General features: G+C 35.7%; 1 protein-coding gene across 2 annotated transcripts in view; it reads left to right on the top strand.

Annotated features, from left to right (window-relative positions):
• The window catches only part of TPR (translocated promoter region, nuclear basket protein), a 65,717-nt gene that overhangs the window by 29,976 nt on the left and 15,252 nt on the right, over positions 1 to 20,489 (top strand). For both annotated transcript variants that reach the window (XM_040446610.1, XM_040446609.1), the window contains exons 25-39: positions 279 to 482; positions 802 to 986; positions 1,661 to 1,808; positions 5,659 to 5,796; positions 5,894 to 6,025; positions 7,063 to 7,193; positions 8,600 to 8,810; positions 9,940 to 10,083; positions 10,419 to 10,617; positions 11,516 to 11,721; positions 11,928 to 11,989; positions 14,622 to 14,830; positions 15,616 to 15,888; positions 16,752 to 16,900; positions 17,534 to 17,617. In XM_040446610.1, the coding sequence (XP_040302544.1) occupies positions 279 to 482; positions 802 to 986; positions 1,661 to 1,808; positions 5,659 to 5,796; positions 5,894 to 6,025; positions 7,063 to 7,193; positions 8,600 to 8,810; positions 9,940 to 10,083; positions 10,419 to 10,617; positions 11,516 to 11,721; positions 11,928 to 11,989; positions 14,622 to 14,830; positions 15,616 to 15,888; positions 16,752 to 16,900; positions 17,534 to 17,617 (2,475 nt within the window). The remainder of the gene's footprint in view (positions 1 to 278; positions 483 to 801; positions 987 to 1,660; positions 1,809 to 5,658; positions 5,797 to 5,893; positions 6,026 to 7,062; positions 7,194 to 8,599; positions 8,811 to 9,939; positions 10,084 to 10,418; positions 10,618 to 11,515; positions 11,722 to 11,927; positions 11,990 to 14,621; positions 14,831 to 15,615; positions 15,889 to 16,751; positions 16,901 to 17,533; positions 17,618 to 20,489) is intronic.

The following is a 20,489-nucleotide window of genomic DNA, read 5'->3' as shown; positions in this document are numbered from 1 at the left end:
ATACTGATAGAAGTATTGCTATTCCGACTTTCTTTTGACTTCCATTTTCATGATAAATGTTTCTCCATCCCCTTACCTTTCAATCTGCAAGTGTCTTTAGGTCTAACATGAATTTCTTATAGGCAGCATATTTCATTAAATAGATACAGCATAACTTCTAAGTATTTTATTTTGGTACATTTAGATTTTTAAAGAATGTAATGTGCATCTTTTCAGAAAATACTGACTAGCCTTATGAGTTTTTAATCTTGTGTCAATGGGGAAATAATTTCTTACAGGCTAAAATAGCTGTGGAAGCTCAGAATAAGTATGAGAGAGAATTGATGCTCCATGCTGCTGATGTTGAAGCTCTACAAGCTGCCAAGGAACAGGTTTCCAAAATGGCATCAGTCCGTCAGCATTTGGAAGAAACAACCCAGAAAGCAGAATCACAGTTATTGGAGTGCAAAGCATCTTGGGAAGAAAGAGAGAGAATGTTAAAGGTATTATTATACATCATGATAGAGTATTCTGGAGAATTTAAAGGTATGGGGGTTTTTAAATATACATTGATTGGAAAATCTGCTGTTATTGTTTTTTATTTATTTATTTTGAGAGAGAAAGAGAATAAGCTGGGGAGGGGCAGAGAGAAAAGGGGACAGAGGGTCCAAAGCAGACTACTTGCTGACAGCAGAAAGCCTGATGTGGGGCTCAAACTCATGAACCAGGAGATCACGACCTGAGCTGAAGTCGGATATTTAACCGACTGAGCCACCCAGGTACTCCAGAAAATCTGCTATTATGATAGACTCTTGTTTACAGGATGAAGTTTCCAAGTGTGTGTCTCGCTGTGAAGATCTAGAGAAACAAAACCGATTACTTCATGATCAGATTGAAAAATTAAGTGACAAGGTTGTTGCCTCTGTGAAGGAAGGTGTACAGGGTCCCTTAAATGTCTCTCTAAGTGAAGAAGGAAAATCTCAAGAACAAATTTTAGAAATTCTCAGGTAAATCCAATAATATTCTTAATGCTTTATTTTGTGGTATACCAAGCACTGTGTAATGTAACTATAAATGCATAAATTAGGGAAGTGGGGGTTATCTGCTATTTATTTATAAAGCTCGTTCCATTCCTATTGGCCAGCAAACCCACTTCTACCCTATCAGCAGTCACTTTTGACATTTAGACATAGGCCACGCTAAAGATACGACTTTTAGTTGAATCTGATAGTAAGAACTTGAGCGAGTTCTTTGAAAAACTAAATGCCTTTCAATTTTTTTTTTTTTTTGATGTTTATTTTTGAGAGAGAGACAGACACAGAATGCGAGTGGGGGAGGGTCAGAAAGAAAGACACAGAATCCAAAGCAGGCTCCAGGTTCTAGCTGTCAGCACAGAGCCCAACCCGGGGCTCAAACTCACAACCTGTGAGATCATGACCTGAGCTGAAGTCGGCTGCTTAACCAACTGAGCCAGCAGATGCCCCTCAATTATTTTTTTAAAGATACACATTTCTGAAGCCATCGTCTATAATAAAAAGCATCTCTCGTTACTTATTAATGAAAACATGTAAAAATAGTTACTAAAGTGAATAGATTCGTCATCTTAAAGATTATCCAAGTTTTAAAATGTTGTGTTGGTGGCATTTTCTTTACTCAAATAAAATTTTATATATTCCTGTAGATTTATACGACGAGAAAAAGAAATTGCTGAAACCAGGTTTGAGGTGGCTCAGGTTGAGAGTCTGCGTTATCGTCAAAGAGTTGAACTTTTAGAAAGAGAGCTGCAGGAACTGCAGGATAGTCTCAATGCTGAAAGAGAGAAAGTCCAGGTATGTATCCCAAGCTTTAAGAAAGCAGTTATTTTTTTTTTTTTAATTTTTTTTTTTTTAACATTTATTTATTTTTGAGACAGAGAGAGACAGAGCATGAACAGGGGAGGGTCAGAGAGAGGGAGACACAGAATCCGAAACAGGCTCCAGGCTCTGAGCTGTCAGCACAGAGCCCGATGCGGGGCTCGAACCCATGGACCATGAGATCATGACCTGAGCCGAAGTCGGCCGCTTAACCGACTGAGCCACCCAGGCGCCCCAAGAAAGCAGTTATTAAATCAAGAGAGCACATTTCAGTTTCTTGAGACATGAAATTTAATCTGAAATAAGCGTTTTTCCTATACTCTCAGATTATTAAACGTTATTAAATAGTGATACAGTGTAATGGTAAAAGACTAGTGGCAATCAGACTGCCTAGTTTAAAAAACATTTTTTTAATATTTCTGAGACACAGAGAGACAGAGCATGAGTTGGGGAGGGGCAGAGAGCGAGGGAGACACAGCATCTGAAGCAGGCTCCAGGCTCCGAGCTGTCGGCACAGAGCCTGAAGCGGCGCTCGAACTCATAAACCGTGAGATCATGACCTGAGCCGAAGTCGGTCGCTCAACCGACTGAGCCACCCAGGCGCCCCTAGACTGCCTGGTTTTAAATTCTAGCTTCATACCGTTAGATGTGTGTCTTGGGTATATTATTTTCCCTGCTCTTAAATTTTCTCATCTGTAATATTGGGATGATAATAATAAGGATTAAGTGAGTTCAAGTACGGGAAGCATTTAGAAATATGTCTGGTGCATGGTGAGTGCTTAAGTAAATTTCAGTTCTCTTTTTTATTATTATAGTTGTCATATGTATGTCAGTAATTATTCTGGGATAAAATTGTGGGTAGAAACTGCTACAGAACATTTTTTCCTCAGCAAGGAGCAAAAAATAGTCAAAACTGTCAACCAAGAAAGGAAAAGAAGTTGCTGAGGTGAATGGATGGTCACAGCAAAAGCTCAACTCCTTAACCCACGCTACCACCCAGAAGCTTACAATTGCATGTGCTCATTCTAAGGAGATTCAATAATAGAACTTCACATCTGGAAGGAAGGAAATTATGACCTTTACTCATTTATCTTCTTTTAAATGATAGTTGGAATGGCTGTTAGACAAAAGCCATCCAACCCCAGGGGAAAGTGAGTAGATTTATGGGGTTTATATTTTCATACAGAAATGAAAAGTTTCAGAATTATATCTTGACAAAAACCCATTCAAATATATCTCGTAATATATAAAACCCTCCAATCAGTGGCATTAACATTTGGAGGAAAAAAAAAGCAGAATCAGGATTTTTAAAAAGATGGCATATTCTCTCAGTGTTCCTTCTGGCAAATAATACTAGAAAATGCCCAACCAACAAAGTTAGATGGGAGAACCAGCTTTTACATACAATCGAAAGAGTCAAGAAATATCACACGTTATATAAAAAATAATACCCAAACATGAACAGTGTAGGATGGTAACCCTGTATCATAGCTTTTTTTTTATGCACACTTTTTTTTTGACTATATTAAAAGGCAATAGTCTGACAATAAAAAGGCTGCTTATGAAATACTGTTATATTAAACTTTACTTACAGGATGTTAAATCCTTAGAAGTAAGGATTTAATTAAATTAATGGAAACATCAATTGCTCTTCAGATTTGAGAGTTGCTGCTTCAAAAGGTGGTTTTACACGAACACTGAATTAAAAGAAACAAAAAAACTTTAGAACACAATGAATTGCTTTAATTTCAGTATGCATCCACATCTCAGCAATCAGTGGTCCTGAACAGAAAAGTGGAAAGCGACAGCAATTTGCCAGGAAATCAGGCCCACCAATATCAGGGATCTGCTGTGTGCACGTTCGTTCTTAATCTCTGCTGAGAACCATGAGAAGCAGCAGCACCAAAAGCAAAGTATGCACCGAATTCAGGGTTCTTTTTGTTCCATTTGTCAGATTGCAAATGAGACCCAGATGGATGGCAAGGATCAATTTTTAAAAGCTAATGCAGTTCTAGGAAAAGAAAACTCATTCAGGGGGATTGTGTGTGCTTGTAAGTGTCTTCTGTGGCCTTTCTCCAAGTTTAACCACCAACAAGATTGAGGGCTGGCAGGTTTGAGTACCCCTGGTGACTGTTACTTTCACTTTGTCAAAACCTGAACTGAAAAAAATTCCACATCATTTGGGGCACCTGGGTGGCTTAGTTGGTTGAACATCTGACTTCAGCTGAGGTCATGATCTCGTGGTCATGAGTTCGAGCCCTGCATTGGGCTTGCTGCTGTCAGCCTGTCAGAGCAGAGCCCACTTCAGATCCTCTGTCCCCCTCTCTCTGCCCCTCACCCACTTGCGCTCTCCCAAAAATAAATATTAAAAAAAAAAAATCCCACATCATTTAATAATGAAAGCCAAGTACGGCAGGGCTGAGGATCCAATATTCATTATCAAGCTGGTGGAGAGAGAGTAAATGTGGTTCCAGTACTACACAAGGGAAGTCTGAAATTCTCTCCAACCTTACCTGATGGTTTCTAGCCAAAGCAAGGAAGTGTCATGGAAGGTGTTCAGTGGTGATAGTGTAAAAATGCACTTGAGGAAGAGGAAGGAAAACACAGTCCTCAGTTAAGGTTGGGGAGAAGATATGGGGAAAACCCTGAATTTGTCCCCAAAAGCCATTTTCAGAGGGGATTAGAGGGGGTGCTGTCTATGCTTCAGTCAGAGGTGGTAGTAGAAAGTGAAGAAAGGACAATGGCTTGGAAGTGGGGGGGGGGGGGCATCATCTAAGATTTTAAAAAAGAAACCAGAGATGCAGCTAGAGCCCCCTCCCCCACCACCACACATATCAGTGGTCCCACAGGCTCCGACCTGAAACCCCCACTCCTCTAGCAGGTCACCCCAAGCTGGAGGGCTGTTGCAGGCCATATAATCAGCAGAAGGTGATTGTGTGATATGTCTTTTCACAGTTGAGTTAGATGGGCCCCACCGGTTAGGATTGGAATCAAAGTATACTTTCTTGATCCCAGAAGTTCAACTATGTGGACAGTGGTTATGTTTGACAGGATTTGTTAGAGCATAACATATATTTCAAATGGACAAAAAAATTAGAATTGCTTACAGTATCTTAAGATAAATTGCTTTTGAATGGGAGTTTCCCTTTTAGTACTTTGAGATCTACAAGACATATCTAGAAAATTAACTACTGTGAAAAACGAAGACTGCTTAAATCAAGGCGGCAGGGCGAGGAGGAGGAAGGCCTATGGTTTTTCTTTTTGATTGACTGCTATAACACTATCCTTTGACCCGAGCCATAGCTTTAAAAATGGTGAGGAAATAAAGTAACATGTAAAAGATGGATAATTACACCCAATGAGAACAGAACAGAGAAGTTCGTCACCGTTGAAGAAATATTCAGTAGAATTGCTCAAAACCAAAGTGATGAAACAACTGAATGAAATGAAGAATTTCTAAACAGTGGGGAACATGGTGGAGGGGGAATAATATCATTTTAGAACTATTAATAAGTTCAGTATACCAAGAAAAAGAATAGAGAAAGATTAATAGATAATAGAGATCTGGATTAATGTTTTTACCCAGTGTTAGAACTGATTATTTATTAGTGGGATTTTTATCTTTTTGTTTTCATCCCTATAATTTTAAACTTGTAGTTAGCCTGCATCACAGAAAAATAAACATGTACAACTTTCAAAAATTTCCATTTAAAAGCTGACATTTAAATCCTTTTTACTTTTTGTAGGAAAGATTAGAACTGGTAGGAAAAGATAAGTCTTCACCTACCGTTGGATGTTGGTATACACATGTGTTTGAAATCTTTAGGTAACTGCAAAAACAATGGCTCAGCATGAAGAACTGATGAAGAAAACCGAAACAATGAATGTAGTGATGGAGACCAATAAGATGCTAAGAGAAGAAAAAGAGAGGCTAGAACAGGATTTACAGCAGATGCAAGCAAAGGTTTGGAACTTCCTAATCAAGAGTAAACACATGTCATTTTTAATAATGTTAGAGTTTTTACATCAGATGTTCAAAAAAATACTGGCACTATTTTCAGGTAAGGAAACTGGAGTTAGATATTTTACCCTTACAAGAAGCAAATGCTGAGCTGAGTGAGAAAAGCGGTATGTTGCAAGCAGAGAAGAAGTTACTAGAAGAAGATGTCAAACGTTGGAAAGCACGTAACCAGGTAAATGCAATTAAACATGGAGGTGTTGATTTTTTAAATAATAGGACAACATTTAAGAGGATGAGAAATGGCTAATTTATTTCTTTAAATTCCAAATTTACGCTTTTCCTGTATCTCTAAAATATTTTTGTACATGAAAAAAATGAATTTATCTAGCTGATTGAAGCACTTTAAAAAGACTTGTTCACTGAAAACTTTTTGGGGGGACAAAACTGTATAATTTTGATTAGAGGGTTAGAAACTCCAGCTCCATATTTAAACAAAAGATTGGAAATCTGCCTTGCCCGATAGTAGTTATGCAATTTGTGAGAGTTCCTTAATATTTCCGAGCCACTTTTCATTTTACAAAAAGTTTAATAAATGTAAAGCAGTTCACTTAGCACCTGGCTCCTAGAAAATGGTCTAGAATAGTAATTGTTATGATCCGAATAGGGTTATAGAATTTTAGAGCCCATTTTTTCCTGTTTTTATCACACAAGCAATCTGAAAAATAAGAAAGGAGGGTGATCTTCCCAAATTTAGATATGTTCCTGGTAAACTTCACTGCACTCTTTCCTGACTCAATGGAATCAGTTAAATTTAGTTTATTTTTATGCAGTTGTAATGATTTATAGACATTTTTTCCTTGTAAATGTCATTTTAATGAAAGTGGATATTTAATATTAAAAGCTTATAATTTCATATTTTTAAGTTGTAATGATTTATAGACATCTTTTTCTTGTAAATGTCACTTTAATGAAAGTGGATATTTAATATTAAAAGCTTATAATTTCTTTAGATTCATTTATTTGACTTGTTTGTAACTATTTTGAAGTATTTGTTTGCAGTTATAAAAAAATAATGCATAATGATGTTTATTTCCCTTTCCCATTTTGGCTAGGGATTTTAGGTAAATAAACTTTCAATCTTATTTTATAGTTTGGTACTTGATCACCATGTATAAGACAGCAAACATAATTAGATATGCTGCTGTTTTATTATAGTACATTAGTTTCATAAAACCTATATAACCATATTATGCGTTTTTGCTATTCTAGCATCTAGTAAGTCAACAGAAAGATCCAGATACAGAAGAATATCGGAAGCTCCTTTCTGAAAAGGAAGTTCATACTAAGCGTATTCAGCAGTTGACTGAAGAAATTGGGAGACTTAAAGCGGAAATTGCAAGGTATATGGAAAGAAATCTTAAATTGTATATTAATATATGAAATCTTGGGGCGCCTGGGTGGCGCAGTCGGTTAAGCGTCCGACTTCAGCCAGGTCACGATATCGCGGTCCGTGAGTTCGAGCCCCGCGTCGGGCTCTGGGCTAATGGCTCAGAGCCTGGAGCCTGTTTCCGATTCTGTGTCTCCCTCTCTCTCTGCCCCTTCCCCGTTCATGCTCTGTCTCTCTCTGTCCCAAAAATAAATAAACGTTGAAAAAAAAATTAAAAAAAAAATATATATGAAATCTTGAGTTTATTTCTACTCTTTATATATTGATTGCCCAAGTGCTTCCTGAGTTAGAAAGAATGAAAAGTGCTGCAGCCTTTACATGTGGCTTTCCCTTTATTACTTTATGGAGCCAAGCAAGCAGTAATTTAATTTTATGCCTTTATGTATGTGATTATTACTTTTTAAAAATCTGCATTTTTGGTATGAATCTAAACCTAAACATATTTATTTTCTTAACAGTTGATAACTTTTGCAAGCAGGTTTTTCTTCTTTTGGTTAGCATTTATTTATGAGTATTTTGAAAGTGTTTAATAAAGTTTTTAAATAAGAAAAAATTTTTTTTTTTTCAACGTTTATTTATTTTTGGGACAGAGAGAGACAGAGCATGAACGGGCGAGGGGCTGAGAGAGGGAGACACAGAATCGGAAACAGGCTCCAGGCTCTGAGCCATCAGCCCAGAGCCCGACGCGGGGCTCGAACTCACGGACCACAAGATCGTGACCTGGCTGAAGTCGGACGCTTAACCGACTGCGCCACCCAGGCGCCCCTAAATAAGAAATTTTTTAAAATGAACTTACAATGAACTGGTGCCTTTTTAAAGTTAAGAAATTTAAAATTAAAATTAATGTTTCTGACACCTTTTTTAAGTTTAAATTTTAGTGTTACTTATTTATGTTAGCTCCTACTTCTGTAATAGTTGACAGCTTACAGATTTTTCTCATGTATATTCTTTTGTTTTATAGCAGTCTGGCATTTTAAGTAGGAGAGATAATAATTAGTACTTAATGAGGAAACTGAGTTTCAGAAAGGTACCCAAAATCACAGGTAGTAGTTGTTAAACCCATACTCTTAATTCAGGTCATGTGATTTCAGATTCAGTTTGATAAAGTACAGGGGTTTGCAGACTATAACCTACATGCCTGTATTTGCACGGCCTGTAAACTGAGAGATTTTCACATTTTTAAAGTACTGTAAAAAAGGAATGACATGTGACAAAGACTACATGTGGACTACAAAGCCTAACGTATTTACTCAACACCCAATATAGTAGAAATTATGTATTTTAGTATCAGGCAGAAGTGGATTAAAATCTGTGTACTAGCATTTGATTATTTTCTCCTTTATTTTTTTGTTTGTTTAGATCAAATGCATCTTTGACAAACAACCAGAACTTAATCCAGAGTCTAAAGGAAGACTTAAATAAAGTAAGAACTGAAAAGGAAACCATCCAAAAGGACTTAGATGCCAAAATAATTGACATCCAGGAAAAAGTCAAAACTATTACTCAAGTCAAGAAGATTGGGCGTAGATACAAGACTCAGTATGAAGAACTTAAAGCACAACAGGATAAGGTATTTTGAAGTCATTTTCTTTATGTTTGTATGTTTGTATATACAATTTTTGACATACACAACTTTGTTTTATACGCTTTTACTCGTGTAATAAGTTTTCTTTATAATTTTTATTTATTGGTTTTTAGATTCTGAACATAACTATATATATGATTATTTGGTTTAAGATATCTCTTTAATTTGCCTCAAGTTACACTATAAATTCATGAAGAAATTTTAGTAAATGCTTTGTTATTTTAGTTCAGTGTTCCAACTTCAAATATTTTCCTTTTTCAGACCTGTTCTTGTAACTTATTGCTGACTAAAATTTTGTATATAAAAAATGATAGTTCTTTATAATTAATCAGACTTTATTACAGTTTTACATAAGTAATGTATATTAGCCACCTATCAAAAGGAATTGTTTAGTTCTTGTAACATTTTGAATCTGAATTAATTCCCAGAAGTAAAAACAAACGTATGTTAACTTAATTATATATTTAGCACCTGTTAGATTAGAAAATGTATTTTGAAAATCCAAAATGCAGGATGCCTGGGTGGCCCAGTCAGTTGAGCGTCCCTCTCTCGATTTCGTCTCAGGTCATGATTCTAGGGTCATGGGATTGAGCCCCATGTCACACTCCATGCTTAAGATATTCATTCATTCATTCATTCATTCATTCATTTATTCTCTCTCTCTCTCTCTCTCTCTCAACCCCCTCCCTGTCCCTCTATCCCTCTCCCTGACCTAGACTTGCACATGTGTACTCTTTCTCTCTCTCAAATAAAAAAATAAATAAAATGTAAAAATATCCAAAATTATTACCCCTTAGTATTGACTGCATTAGCACTTGAGTGCTTTTTCACTTAATGCGTTATTGTGAAAATATATTTGTATGTCAGAGATCCATCGATAGTGCAGCATCATTTTGATTAGATGGCTATTATCCAGTTGTATAGAAGACTCTAACTTGCTTAACTAATACATCTTACTTTCAGACATTAGAGTTATTCCATAGAAAATTCACTTATGAATACCTTTTAAGATAAATTTCTTTGTATAGTTGTGATTATTACCTTAGATGAACTTTTGGAAGTGGAATTATTGAGTATAAATGTGGAAGTATATTATTACTGTTTGTCATCTTAGGCCATGGAGACTTCGGCTCAATCTTCTGGAGACCACCAGGAACAGCATGTCTCAGTCCAGGAAATGCAGGAGCTCAAAGAAACCCTCAATCAAGCTGAAACAAAGTCAAAATCACTGGAGAGTCAAGTAGAGAATCTGCAGAAGGTATGACTGAGAGTAGTGAAGAGTGTATGTGTCCCTAATTGTTTCCTTGTTAAATACTTGAAGTATGTGTTAAACACTGACAGTTTCTCTTGTCGTATGGAAGCATTTTTATTATCTTTTTTATGGATATTTATCTTTTATACATGAATGATGTGTGTGTAAATAGTATCTAATCGTCTTCAAGTATCCACTTGAATGGTTTGACCACATTTTACATTTATATTTCTATTTAATCTAAATAAGCAAATTAATAAGTTTTACATGTTAAGTCTGCAGGGTGTACAGTTTATATTGGTATAATTGAATTACATGAATACTTTGCTTTCCTTTAAAAGACATTATCTGAAAAAGAGACAGAAGCAAGAAATCTGCAGGAACAGACTGTGCAGCTTCAGTCTGAGCTTTCACGACTCCGCCAGGATCTTCAAGATAGAACCACACAAGAGGAGCAACTCCGACAGCAGATAACTGAAAAGGAAGAAAAAACAAGAAAGGCCATTGTAGCAGCAAAATCAAAAATTGCGCATTTAGCTGGTAAATTTCTGTATATGCTAGAGTTTGAACTTAAATATTAGGTTGATTTCTCTTAGACACAAAATTAGAACAGTCTTAATTTTCAAATGATGAGGATGTCCCTGATCTATTTATGAAGTTTTCCCTAATTTTTGGCTGGTAATAGGAAGTACTGTGGTCCTTCTCCTTTATTGTGTGTCTGTTTCTGCCATCTGTTGGGAGATCCTTTGGGTCCGCTGTGTGCTTTGTCAAGAGGCCTTCTGTAAATTCCTACATAGCATTGGCTCTTACTAGCCCAATGATTTTTCTGTGCCTTACTTTTCTGGGGGCTCCTCCAGCCCTTTGTGGAGAATATCATGTCCGATTTGTGAAGGACTCAGTGCTGGAATGCTTGGGAACTAATTGCACTTTGCTTGCTGTTCTGCTTAGTGGGTAAATAAAATGCCCAATCATCTGGGTTTTATTGTAAGCAATTTTTTTAATGATCTGTAATATAGTGTCCCAACAACTTATTTCATTAAAAAAAAGTAAAGTTACCTGATTATTTTTAAGTATGTTATAGGTTGTATGAAATGAAAATTTTGGAATTTATAACCTTGTATTTTAGTAATGTATTGAAATATTAAAAGCTATATTTATAAAAGGACTTACACTGACTACAGTTTATGCTGTATCCTTTATCTTTATGAGATCTTAGAGATAGTTACACATTTTTATGGTACAGTATTTTTTATATTGGAGTAGTAAATATAGATCTATGTAGATATTTACTCAGATGTATTGTATATTAGAATTAATTGTAGATGTTAAAGCTAAGGAATAGAATCTGATACAACCTTTGTGTACCTATGAAATGCATAAAGGTTCTTTACTTCCACTGCTTGATTATAATAATAGAATCACGTGATTTCTTCTTTAGGTGTAAAAGATCAGCTAACTAAAGAAAATGAGGAGCTTAAACAAAGGAATGGAGCCTTAGATCAGCAGAAAGATGAATTGGATGTTCGAATGACTGCTCTTAAGTCCCAGTATGAAGGTCGAATTAGTCGCTTGGAAAGAGAACTCCGGGAGCATCAAGAGAGACACCTTGAGCAGAGAGATGAGCCTCAAGAACCTACTACTAAGGTAGTTAGCTAATTCTGTGTAAATGACAAATCATTTTGTCCTTGTACATTGTGCTTGAAGGTGTCTGATGATTTAGAGGCCTTTATCAGTAAATTTTGGCTAAACAAAGTATACAGAGAGAATTAATAAAAGTAAAATATTTTGATGGCATTGTTTAGTGAACTCTTGTAGCGTAGACAGAATAATCCATAATTTTCTTTTTATAGGTCCCAGAACAGCAGAGGCAGATCACATTGAAAACAACTCCAGCTTCTGGTGAAAGAGGAATGTGAGTTTTAGTTCTGTCACAGTTTATCTGTTTTTATTTCTTTTAAAGTTCAGGTAAGAGTGAGTGATCTTGGAGGAGAAAATAAATCTATATTATAAAATTATGTACTAAAGAGCTGTTTATCTGTACAAAACTGCATCGTGTAGTTGCAACTCTTTTTTCCAGGACTCTTGTTTTCAGCATCCTTTCAGTCCTCTCAGGTAGACCTTTGTGACAAAAGAAACAAGATTATCTTTTATCTTTTAGACTTCTGCAAGGCTACTGATATTCTCTGTGATGTTCTATGATAACAAATTTCAGAGGCTAGGCTAAGAGATGAGTTCAGTGACAAACAGAACATTATCAGGATGCACAATCATAGAGCATTTACTGTAGTTTTTAATGCTTAAATTCAAAACTTTTTCACGAAGACTTTTGAAACATTTAGTGAACAAAAAATACAGAATTGCACTCTATAACTTTTTTTTTTTCAAGGTTGCCAAAAGTACCCAAAGCAGTGTTAGGAAAAACTGAATACAGGGTCTGAGCTCATACACAATTGTACCTACTAAACACTCACTTGAGGAAACACATAGTGCTCTTTATTATTATTATTTTTTTTAATGACAGCTTTATTGAGATAAAATTAAACCCCACAATTCACCTACTTCAGTGTACAACTTGGTGTTTTTGTTTGTTTTTATTCTTTTTAATTCCAGTGTAATTAATATACAGTATTGTATTAGTTTCAGGGATACAATATAGTGATTCAACAATTCTCTACCTTAGTTATTCATCACTACATAAGTGTACTCTTCATCCCCTTCATCTGTTTCACCCTCCCACCCTGCCACCTCCCCTCTGGTTCTCTATATTTAAGAGTCTGTTTTTTGTTTGTCTCTGTTTTCCTTTGTTCATTTATTTTATTTCTTAAATTCCACATACGAGTGAAATTATATGGTATTTATCTCTCTCTAGCTGACTTATTTCACTCTAAATCCATCCACGTTGTTACAAATGGCAAGATTTCAGTCTTCTTTATGGCTGAGTAATATTCCACTGTGTATATATACCATATTTCCTTTATTCATTCATCTGTTGATGGATACTTGGGGTGCTTTCATAGTTTGGCTAATGTAAATAATGCAGTAAACACAAGGGTCCATATATCTTTTCCAATTAGTGTTTTCATATTCAGTGGATGTAAATACCCACTAGTGGAATTACTGGATCATATGGTAATTCTATTTTTAATTTTTTGAGGGCCCTCCATATTGTTTTCCAGAGTGGCTACACCAATTTACATTCTTTTTTTTTTTTTTTTTTTAACATTTTTTTATTTTTGAGAGACAGAGCATAGTCGGGGGGGGCAGAGAGAAAGGGAGACACAGAATCCAAAGCAGGCTTCAGGCTCCAAACTGTCAGCACAGAGCCCGACAACACGGGGCTCAAACTCACAAACTGCGAGTTCATGACCTGAGCCATTGTCGGACACTTAACTGACTGACCCACCCAGGCGCCCCAGTTCACAGTCCTATTGGCAGTGCATGAGTGCTCTCTTTTCTCCACATCCTTGCCAACTCTTGTTATTTTTTGTCTTTTTAATACTAGCACTCAGATTTGTATGAGGTGATATCTCATTTTGATTTTAATTTCTATTTCCCTGATGATTAGTCGTGTTAAGCACTTTTTCATGTGTCTGTTGCCATTTGTATGTTTTCTTTGGAGAAATGTCTGTTCTTGTCTTCTGCCATTTTTTAATTGAATTATTTGTTTATGTGATTTGGAGATTAACTCATTATCAGATGTATCATTTACTAATATCGTCTCCATTCAGTACAGTGTCTTGGTTTTGTCGATTGTTTCCTTTGCTGTGTACAGGGTTTTTTTTTTAATTTCTATGTAGTCCTGATAGTTTAACTTTTTTGCTTTTGCTTTTCTTGCTTCAGGAGACATACCTAGAAAAATGCTGCTATGTCCAATGTCAGAGAAATTACTACCTGTGCTCTCTTCCAGGATTTTTATGGTTTCAAGTCTCATATTTAGGTCTTTATTCCATTTTGAGTTTATTTTTGTGTGTGGTATAAGAAATTCATTATTTTGCATATAGCTGTCCAGTTTTCTCAACCATTTGTTAAAGAGACTGTCTTTTTCTCTGTGTGTATTCATGCTTCCTTTGTTATGGATTAATTGATCATATAATCATGAGTTTATTTCTGGGCTCTCTATTCTGTTCCATTGATCTTGTGTCTGTTTATGTTCTAGTACCATACTGTTTTGAGTACTGCAGTATATCCTTTTTTTTTTTTAAGAGTTATATGAGAGAGAGCATGTGCATGTGAGCAGGGAGGGGCAAAGAGAGGGAGAGAGAATCCCAAGCAGGCTGCATCCTGTCAGTCCCATAGAACCTGACTCAGGCCTTGATCCCACATCCATGGGATCATGACCTGAACCAAAGTCAAGAGTCGGATGCCTAACCAGCTAAGCCACCCCAGTGTATCTTGAAGTCTGGGATTGCGGTACCTCCAGTTTTGTTCTTTATCCAGATTACTTTATGTGGCACTTTTTGTTTTGATACAATATATGTACTTTATAAGAAGTATTTATAGTAACTTTATATGAATCATTATTCTTGCATTTTCCCCTCTGTAAGTGCCAGCACATCAGACCCGCCAACAGCCAATATCAAGCCAACTCCTGTTGTGTCTACTCCAAGTAAAGTGACAGCTGCAGCTATGGCTGGGAATAAGTCAACACCCAGGGCTAGTATCCGCCCAATGGTCACACCTGCAACTGTTACAAATCCTACTACAACCCCAACAGCTACAGTGATGCCCACTACACAAGTGGAATCACAGGAAGGTAAGTAAAATAATAAATCTGATCAGACTGACTACTCATTTAGATTTATTATGAGAAGATAACAGTAAGTTCAAGGATAAATAAGGCTTCCACTAAAGCTAAAGACAAACATACAGTAAAAGTGGGCAGTTAATATTTTCAAGTGTGTGCCTCCCAGGATACTTGTTAATGAAGTGAATTTCCTTCCTCCTTCCTTCCCTTTCTTTCTGCTTTGTTTTTTTGGTTGTTGTTATTGTTTTTAAGCTGAAGGAGGAGGAAAATAACACACCTATAAGTACATAGCATGTTTTTCTAAGGCCAACATATTTACCTCTAATGGCTTAGGAAGATGATATGAAAGCCACCTTGGAAAGCATACTAAACCACTGGTTCAACGCAGACACCACTCTTTCACTGAAACTGTCTGACCATTTCAGTATTTTCTTCACTGTGTTCCCATGGCTAGTTTCTTACTCACTACTAATAATAAAACTGTGTAATTTGTTTTTGAGCTTCTTAATTTATCTTATTTGGTTATGATTTAAATAAAATCATAGATGCAAAGAGTTTCAGAGACTTATTTAATTCAACCACCAAACTGCACACTACCATGTCAGTCACATAGGCAACACAAAAATGCAGAATACATTAATTACCTTTACTCACACTGTTTTTGCCTAGTGAGTGGTGAGAGATACATACACAAATAACTGTAAAATGTTACCTGTAACATAGTAGGGAGGGAAAAATCCAAGTTTGCTAAGAATAGGAAACTTCATATATTAAACATTATAATTATTTTTCAGCGATGCAGTCAGAAGGGCCTGTGGAACATGTTCCAGTGTTTGGAAGTGCAAGTGGTTCTGTTCGTTCTACTAGTCCTAATGTCCAGCCTTCGATCCCTCAACCCATTTTAACCGTTCAGCAACAAACGCAGGCTACAGCTTTTGTGCAACCCACCCAGCAGAGTCATCCTCAGATAGAGCCTGCAAATCAAGAGCTGTCCCCCAACATAGTAGAAGTTGTACAGAGTTCGCCAGTTGAGCGGCCTTCTACTTCCACAGCAGTATTTGGCACTGGTAAGCTTAATTTCATTTATTTTGTTTTAATTTTTATTTTTTTTTTGATAAGGTTAAGTTTAAAAGCAAGTTAAAGTAGACCTGTGCATTGTATTTTCTTGGATGTGATACACATCTTGAGTATTCTTTGTACATACTTGGTTTCTAAATGGGGTAGGAAGGATGAATGGATTCCTAACACTTCATTTCATGTTTACTACTAGATCACTCATTTTTGTCATTAAGATCTTTCTTCTCTTCCAGTTATTTTGACTGGTTTTAAAGGTGATACAACCCCATAACATTATATATAACTTAATACAGGTCCTGAGAGGAAAAAAAACATGTAGGAGACCATATAAGGATTTTCAAATCTAAACAAACAGTGTAAATTTTTTTTATCCAAGGAGTCTTGGATTTTATAGCGATAGAAGGCCCTACGTAAACTTTGTGAATAGCAATTATACATCAGTACACCGTGAATCAAATGCATTGCTGTAAAAGTTGATGGGGTTTATTAACCACATTTAAGATTGATAGTATAAGACCATTGATTGAGAGCAGGTGTGTGGAGGAGAGTAAGAGGGAGAGGGAGAGAGAATCTTAAACAGAGTTTGGAGTGCAACTCTGGGCTCATCTCACAACCATGAGATCATGACCTGAGCTGAAATCAAGAGTCAGACGCTTAGCCAACTGAGCCACACAGGCACCCCAGTTACTCTTTGCTTACACATATATTAGCAGGAATGAATTACGTTGAACTGTTCAGTTAAGTGTTTACTATATCTTTCTTCAGTTAAACGACCAAAATGTTTCAAAAACTAACTTTGTTTCATTGAGTTTGTTATCCTCTAATTCAAGATTTTAATTATGTAATTTCAAAGTTTCGGCCACCCCAAGTTCTTCTTTGCCTAAACGGACACGTGAAGAGGAAGAGGATAGCACCATAGAAGCATCAGACCAAGTCTCTGATGATACCGTGGAAATGCCTCTTCCAAAGAAGTTGAAAAGTGTTACCCCTGTAGGAACTGAGGTAAGTCTTTCAGTCACATTATTAGGTGCATGGACCTGTTGGAGCCAAAATCCATTACTTGGAAAACTCTTGTTGAACTTACTGCAAAGCTTCAACTGACAGCTCAGGTATTGTTGCTTTGCCAACATTTGTTTATAATTCTTGGCATATGTTTTGACTGAATTATTTCCCATTTCAATTAAAAAAAGACAGTTATAAAAACTTAAGTTGTATTCCATTTCAATGGAATGAATGGTTATTTTTTCTAATCAAAGAATAAGGAGTTTATCGTCTCATGGACATTTTAAACTGTTACCTGCCATCTTTTTCTCAGATTAACCAAAACTGTGTTCCTTTATTTTCTTTTGTTGAAGCTAAAATTGTAATGAATTAAGTTTTACCATGAAACGTTAAAACTACTAAATTAATTTCATTAGCATGTATTTAATTAGTGTTTATAAACTTGTTTATACTGAAGAGAACTGTGGTTGGTTATATCATATAAATGTAAGAGCATTTCTGTTGTATGTATGTAATGTAAGAGCAGTTTCATAAAATTATAGATTTAAGTTTTTATTTTGGGAAAACTAGATGAGCAGGTGACTCTTCATCTAGTAAATTGATCTGGTTAACACACTTTGTATTATTATTCAGGAAGAAGTGATGGCAGAAGAAAGTACTGATGGAGAGGTAGAGACTCAAGTATACAACCAAGATTCTCAAGATTCCATTGGAGAAGTAAGTAAAACATTTAAAGTAATAAATTGTTGCATTTCATGAATGAAATCATCTTTGACAAATTGTAACATTACTTGGACTTTTTTTTTAACTTGATGCTTTTATATTTAATGAAATAACATTAGAATTACCATTGCAATTTCTGTTTTGTTTTACTCCTGGTTAGTATACTGCCTTATAAACTTTGTTAAAGAGATGTTTTTATTATACTTAACACAGAATTTTTGCAGGCTAAGAGTTGTCATGAGTAAAGATTATACACTCTTAACTATTTGGAAAGATGAGTGCTGGTTGAGTCTTGGGTTAATCCATAGTGCCCATTTGGTGGTCCTTTATTGCTCCCCTCTCTATTGCTTCTCTTATGGGATTAAAACAACCGATGAAAGGAAATGCATTTGTATTTTTTTTCATTTTTTGAGCTGTAAATGAGGCTTCTCCAGAGGCAGCGTCACTAGTTCTTAGACTCTGAAGCTATAAACCATTATGTTCCATTCCTGACTACCACTGAGAAGTTGTGTGACTGTGGCAAGTCATTGATTGTAAGCCTTAAGGCCTTAAGCCTTCTCATCTGTTGGAATAATATAACATGATTTTTAGTATCATAAGTACTAAAAATACGTGGCAGATACTGTTTTAGGTACTATTACTTTTCTTTCATCCCTCTGCCACAATAATTGAGAATTCGTAATATAGTAATATTAATAGTTTAACAACTGAAATTAATACAGTTCCTTACTGTGCATCCCAAGTGTTCTAAGAAATTAGCAGTTATTAGCCAGTTTAATCCTCAACAGCCCTATTATATGATGCTCAGGTAAGTAACATACTCAACTTCTGATAGCACTGGAGCTGGGACTTAAACTTAGGCTGTCTAGTTTCTAGTTATACTCCTCAGCTTGAAATAGTATGTTCTGTCTGGATAAATTTTTAGGATCATTTATTCTAAAATTATCTATATAAAATTAAGGGATTGTTTCAAGCAGATCATAAGCAACCATAGATTGCAAGTGAATTTTGATTTCTTAGATGTATTAATTTTTAAGTTAATTTTCCCTATTTTCCTTAATTAAAGCAGAAAACTAAACCTTAAAAATGAGTGCATAGTACTCTAAATGACCTCCATTTCACGTGTCTTTCAGAGTGTCATATCTGAAAAGCATAATAATAGTTTTGAAATAATACTTGAATTTCTAATTTCTTGCCAGACTTGGTCAAATTATACTAAAGTCTTCTGTACAGTTTTTTCTTGAGATTGGCAAAATTGCCTGTGACTCAGAAGTACCATTTGGCATTCCATTCCACTTTTAGCATTATCTGCTGATGTGTAACAGTTCATTTTTCTGGTTTTCTGACATTGAAGCAGATGTTCTTTGTAAGCATTGCTTTTCTTGAAATAAGCCTGTCACTTTGAAGCACATTTTTAATTATACCATAAATTACTCATTTTTTCCCATTACAGCAAATATAATCTTTGTGAAGGAATTCACAAGACATTGCTTTGGGCTTGTATAAAAAATAGATTTTGCTGAGTGCTTAACCAAAAAGGAGTCATTTAATTTTTTATAGTAAATAACAAAAATAAAGCTTAAATTACAGTTGATTTCAGAGGCTAACAAAATAGAATTGTGAGGGTGAATTAAGCAAAGAATTATATTCACGTCTAATGTCTTTAACATGGTTTGAGAACAGTATACTGAGTTATTAGGGATAGAAGCACCTTTGTAAAAAGACCATAATAATAGGGGTACCTGGGTGCCTCATTGAGTTAAGCATCCGACTTTGGCTCCCATCATGATCTTGTGGATCATGAGTTCACGCCCTGTGTCAGGCTCTGTGCTGACAGCCCAGAGCCTGGAGCCTGCTTCGGATTCTGTGCCTCCCTCTCTCTCTGCCCCTCCCCCACTCATTCTCTCCCTCTGTCTCTCTCTCTCTCTCTCAAAAATAAGTAAACATTGTCTTAAAAAGGCAGCTGTTTTAAAAAAAGACAATAATAATAGCTTATTTTGTTTAGTTTGTTTTCCAGGCTATTTCTGGTTTGGGGAATAAATTTTTTTTTTATAATAATAAGTTGCAAGTCTGTGAATATTCTTTTTTTCTGACTTTGGTCTGCAACTACACTGTCAACTAACCACATTGGCTGTTGAACACTTGAAATAGAGCTAGTCTGAATTGAGATAGACTGTGAGTATAAAAATCTACATTGGATAATAAAGGACTTAATTATAAATTTTAAAAGGTGGAATATCTACTTAAAAATTCTTAGTTTGATTACATATTGAAATAATTTTTTGTATATATTAAGAATATAAACTGATTTCACTTGTTTTCATTTTTTAAATGACTATTAGAAAATTGAAAATTACATGTGTGAATCACATCGTGGATCACATTGTGTTTCTGTTGGACAACACTGATCTACACTATCATGCCGGTTTTCATACACATATATCGGTATATATGCATTTTTTTGTATTGGAGTATTACTCAATGGATTTATAATGCTTCCTCTACAAGAAGACGGTAAAGAAACCCGATTTATTTTCTTTAGCGTGTGTTTCAAATTAATTCTTCTTTTAATAAAAATCACATTTTTATTTTTATTTATTTATTTTTTTACTGTTTATTTATTTTTGAGACAGAGAGAGACAGAGCATGAACGGGGGAGGGTCAGAGAGAGAGGGAGACACAGAATCTGAAGCAGGCTCCAGGCTCTGAGCTGTCAGCCCAGAGCCCGACGCGGGGCTTGAACTCACGGACCGTGAGATCATGACTTGAGCCGAAGTCGGACACTTAACTGAGTGAGCCACCCAGGTGCCCCTAAAAATCACGTTTTAAAAACAAAATGCTACTAGTCCACAAGTGTTTTTTTGTC

Source organism: Herpailurus yagouaroundi, unplaced genomic scaffold, assembly GCF_014898765.1.
Source record: "Herpailurus yagouaroundi ecotype Mexico unplaced genomic scaffold, PumYag 195, whole genome shotgun sequence".
NCBI classification, from domain to species: domain Eukaryota; kingdom Metazoa; phylum Chordata; class Mammalia; order Carnivora; family Felidae; genus Herpailurus; species Herpailurus yagouaroundi.
The sequence above is the reverse complement of the archived record's forward strand: the minus strand, read 5'-3'. Positions and strand labels throughout refer to the sequence as shown.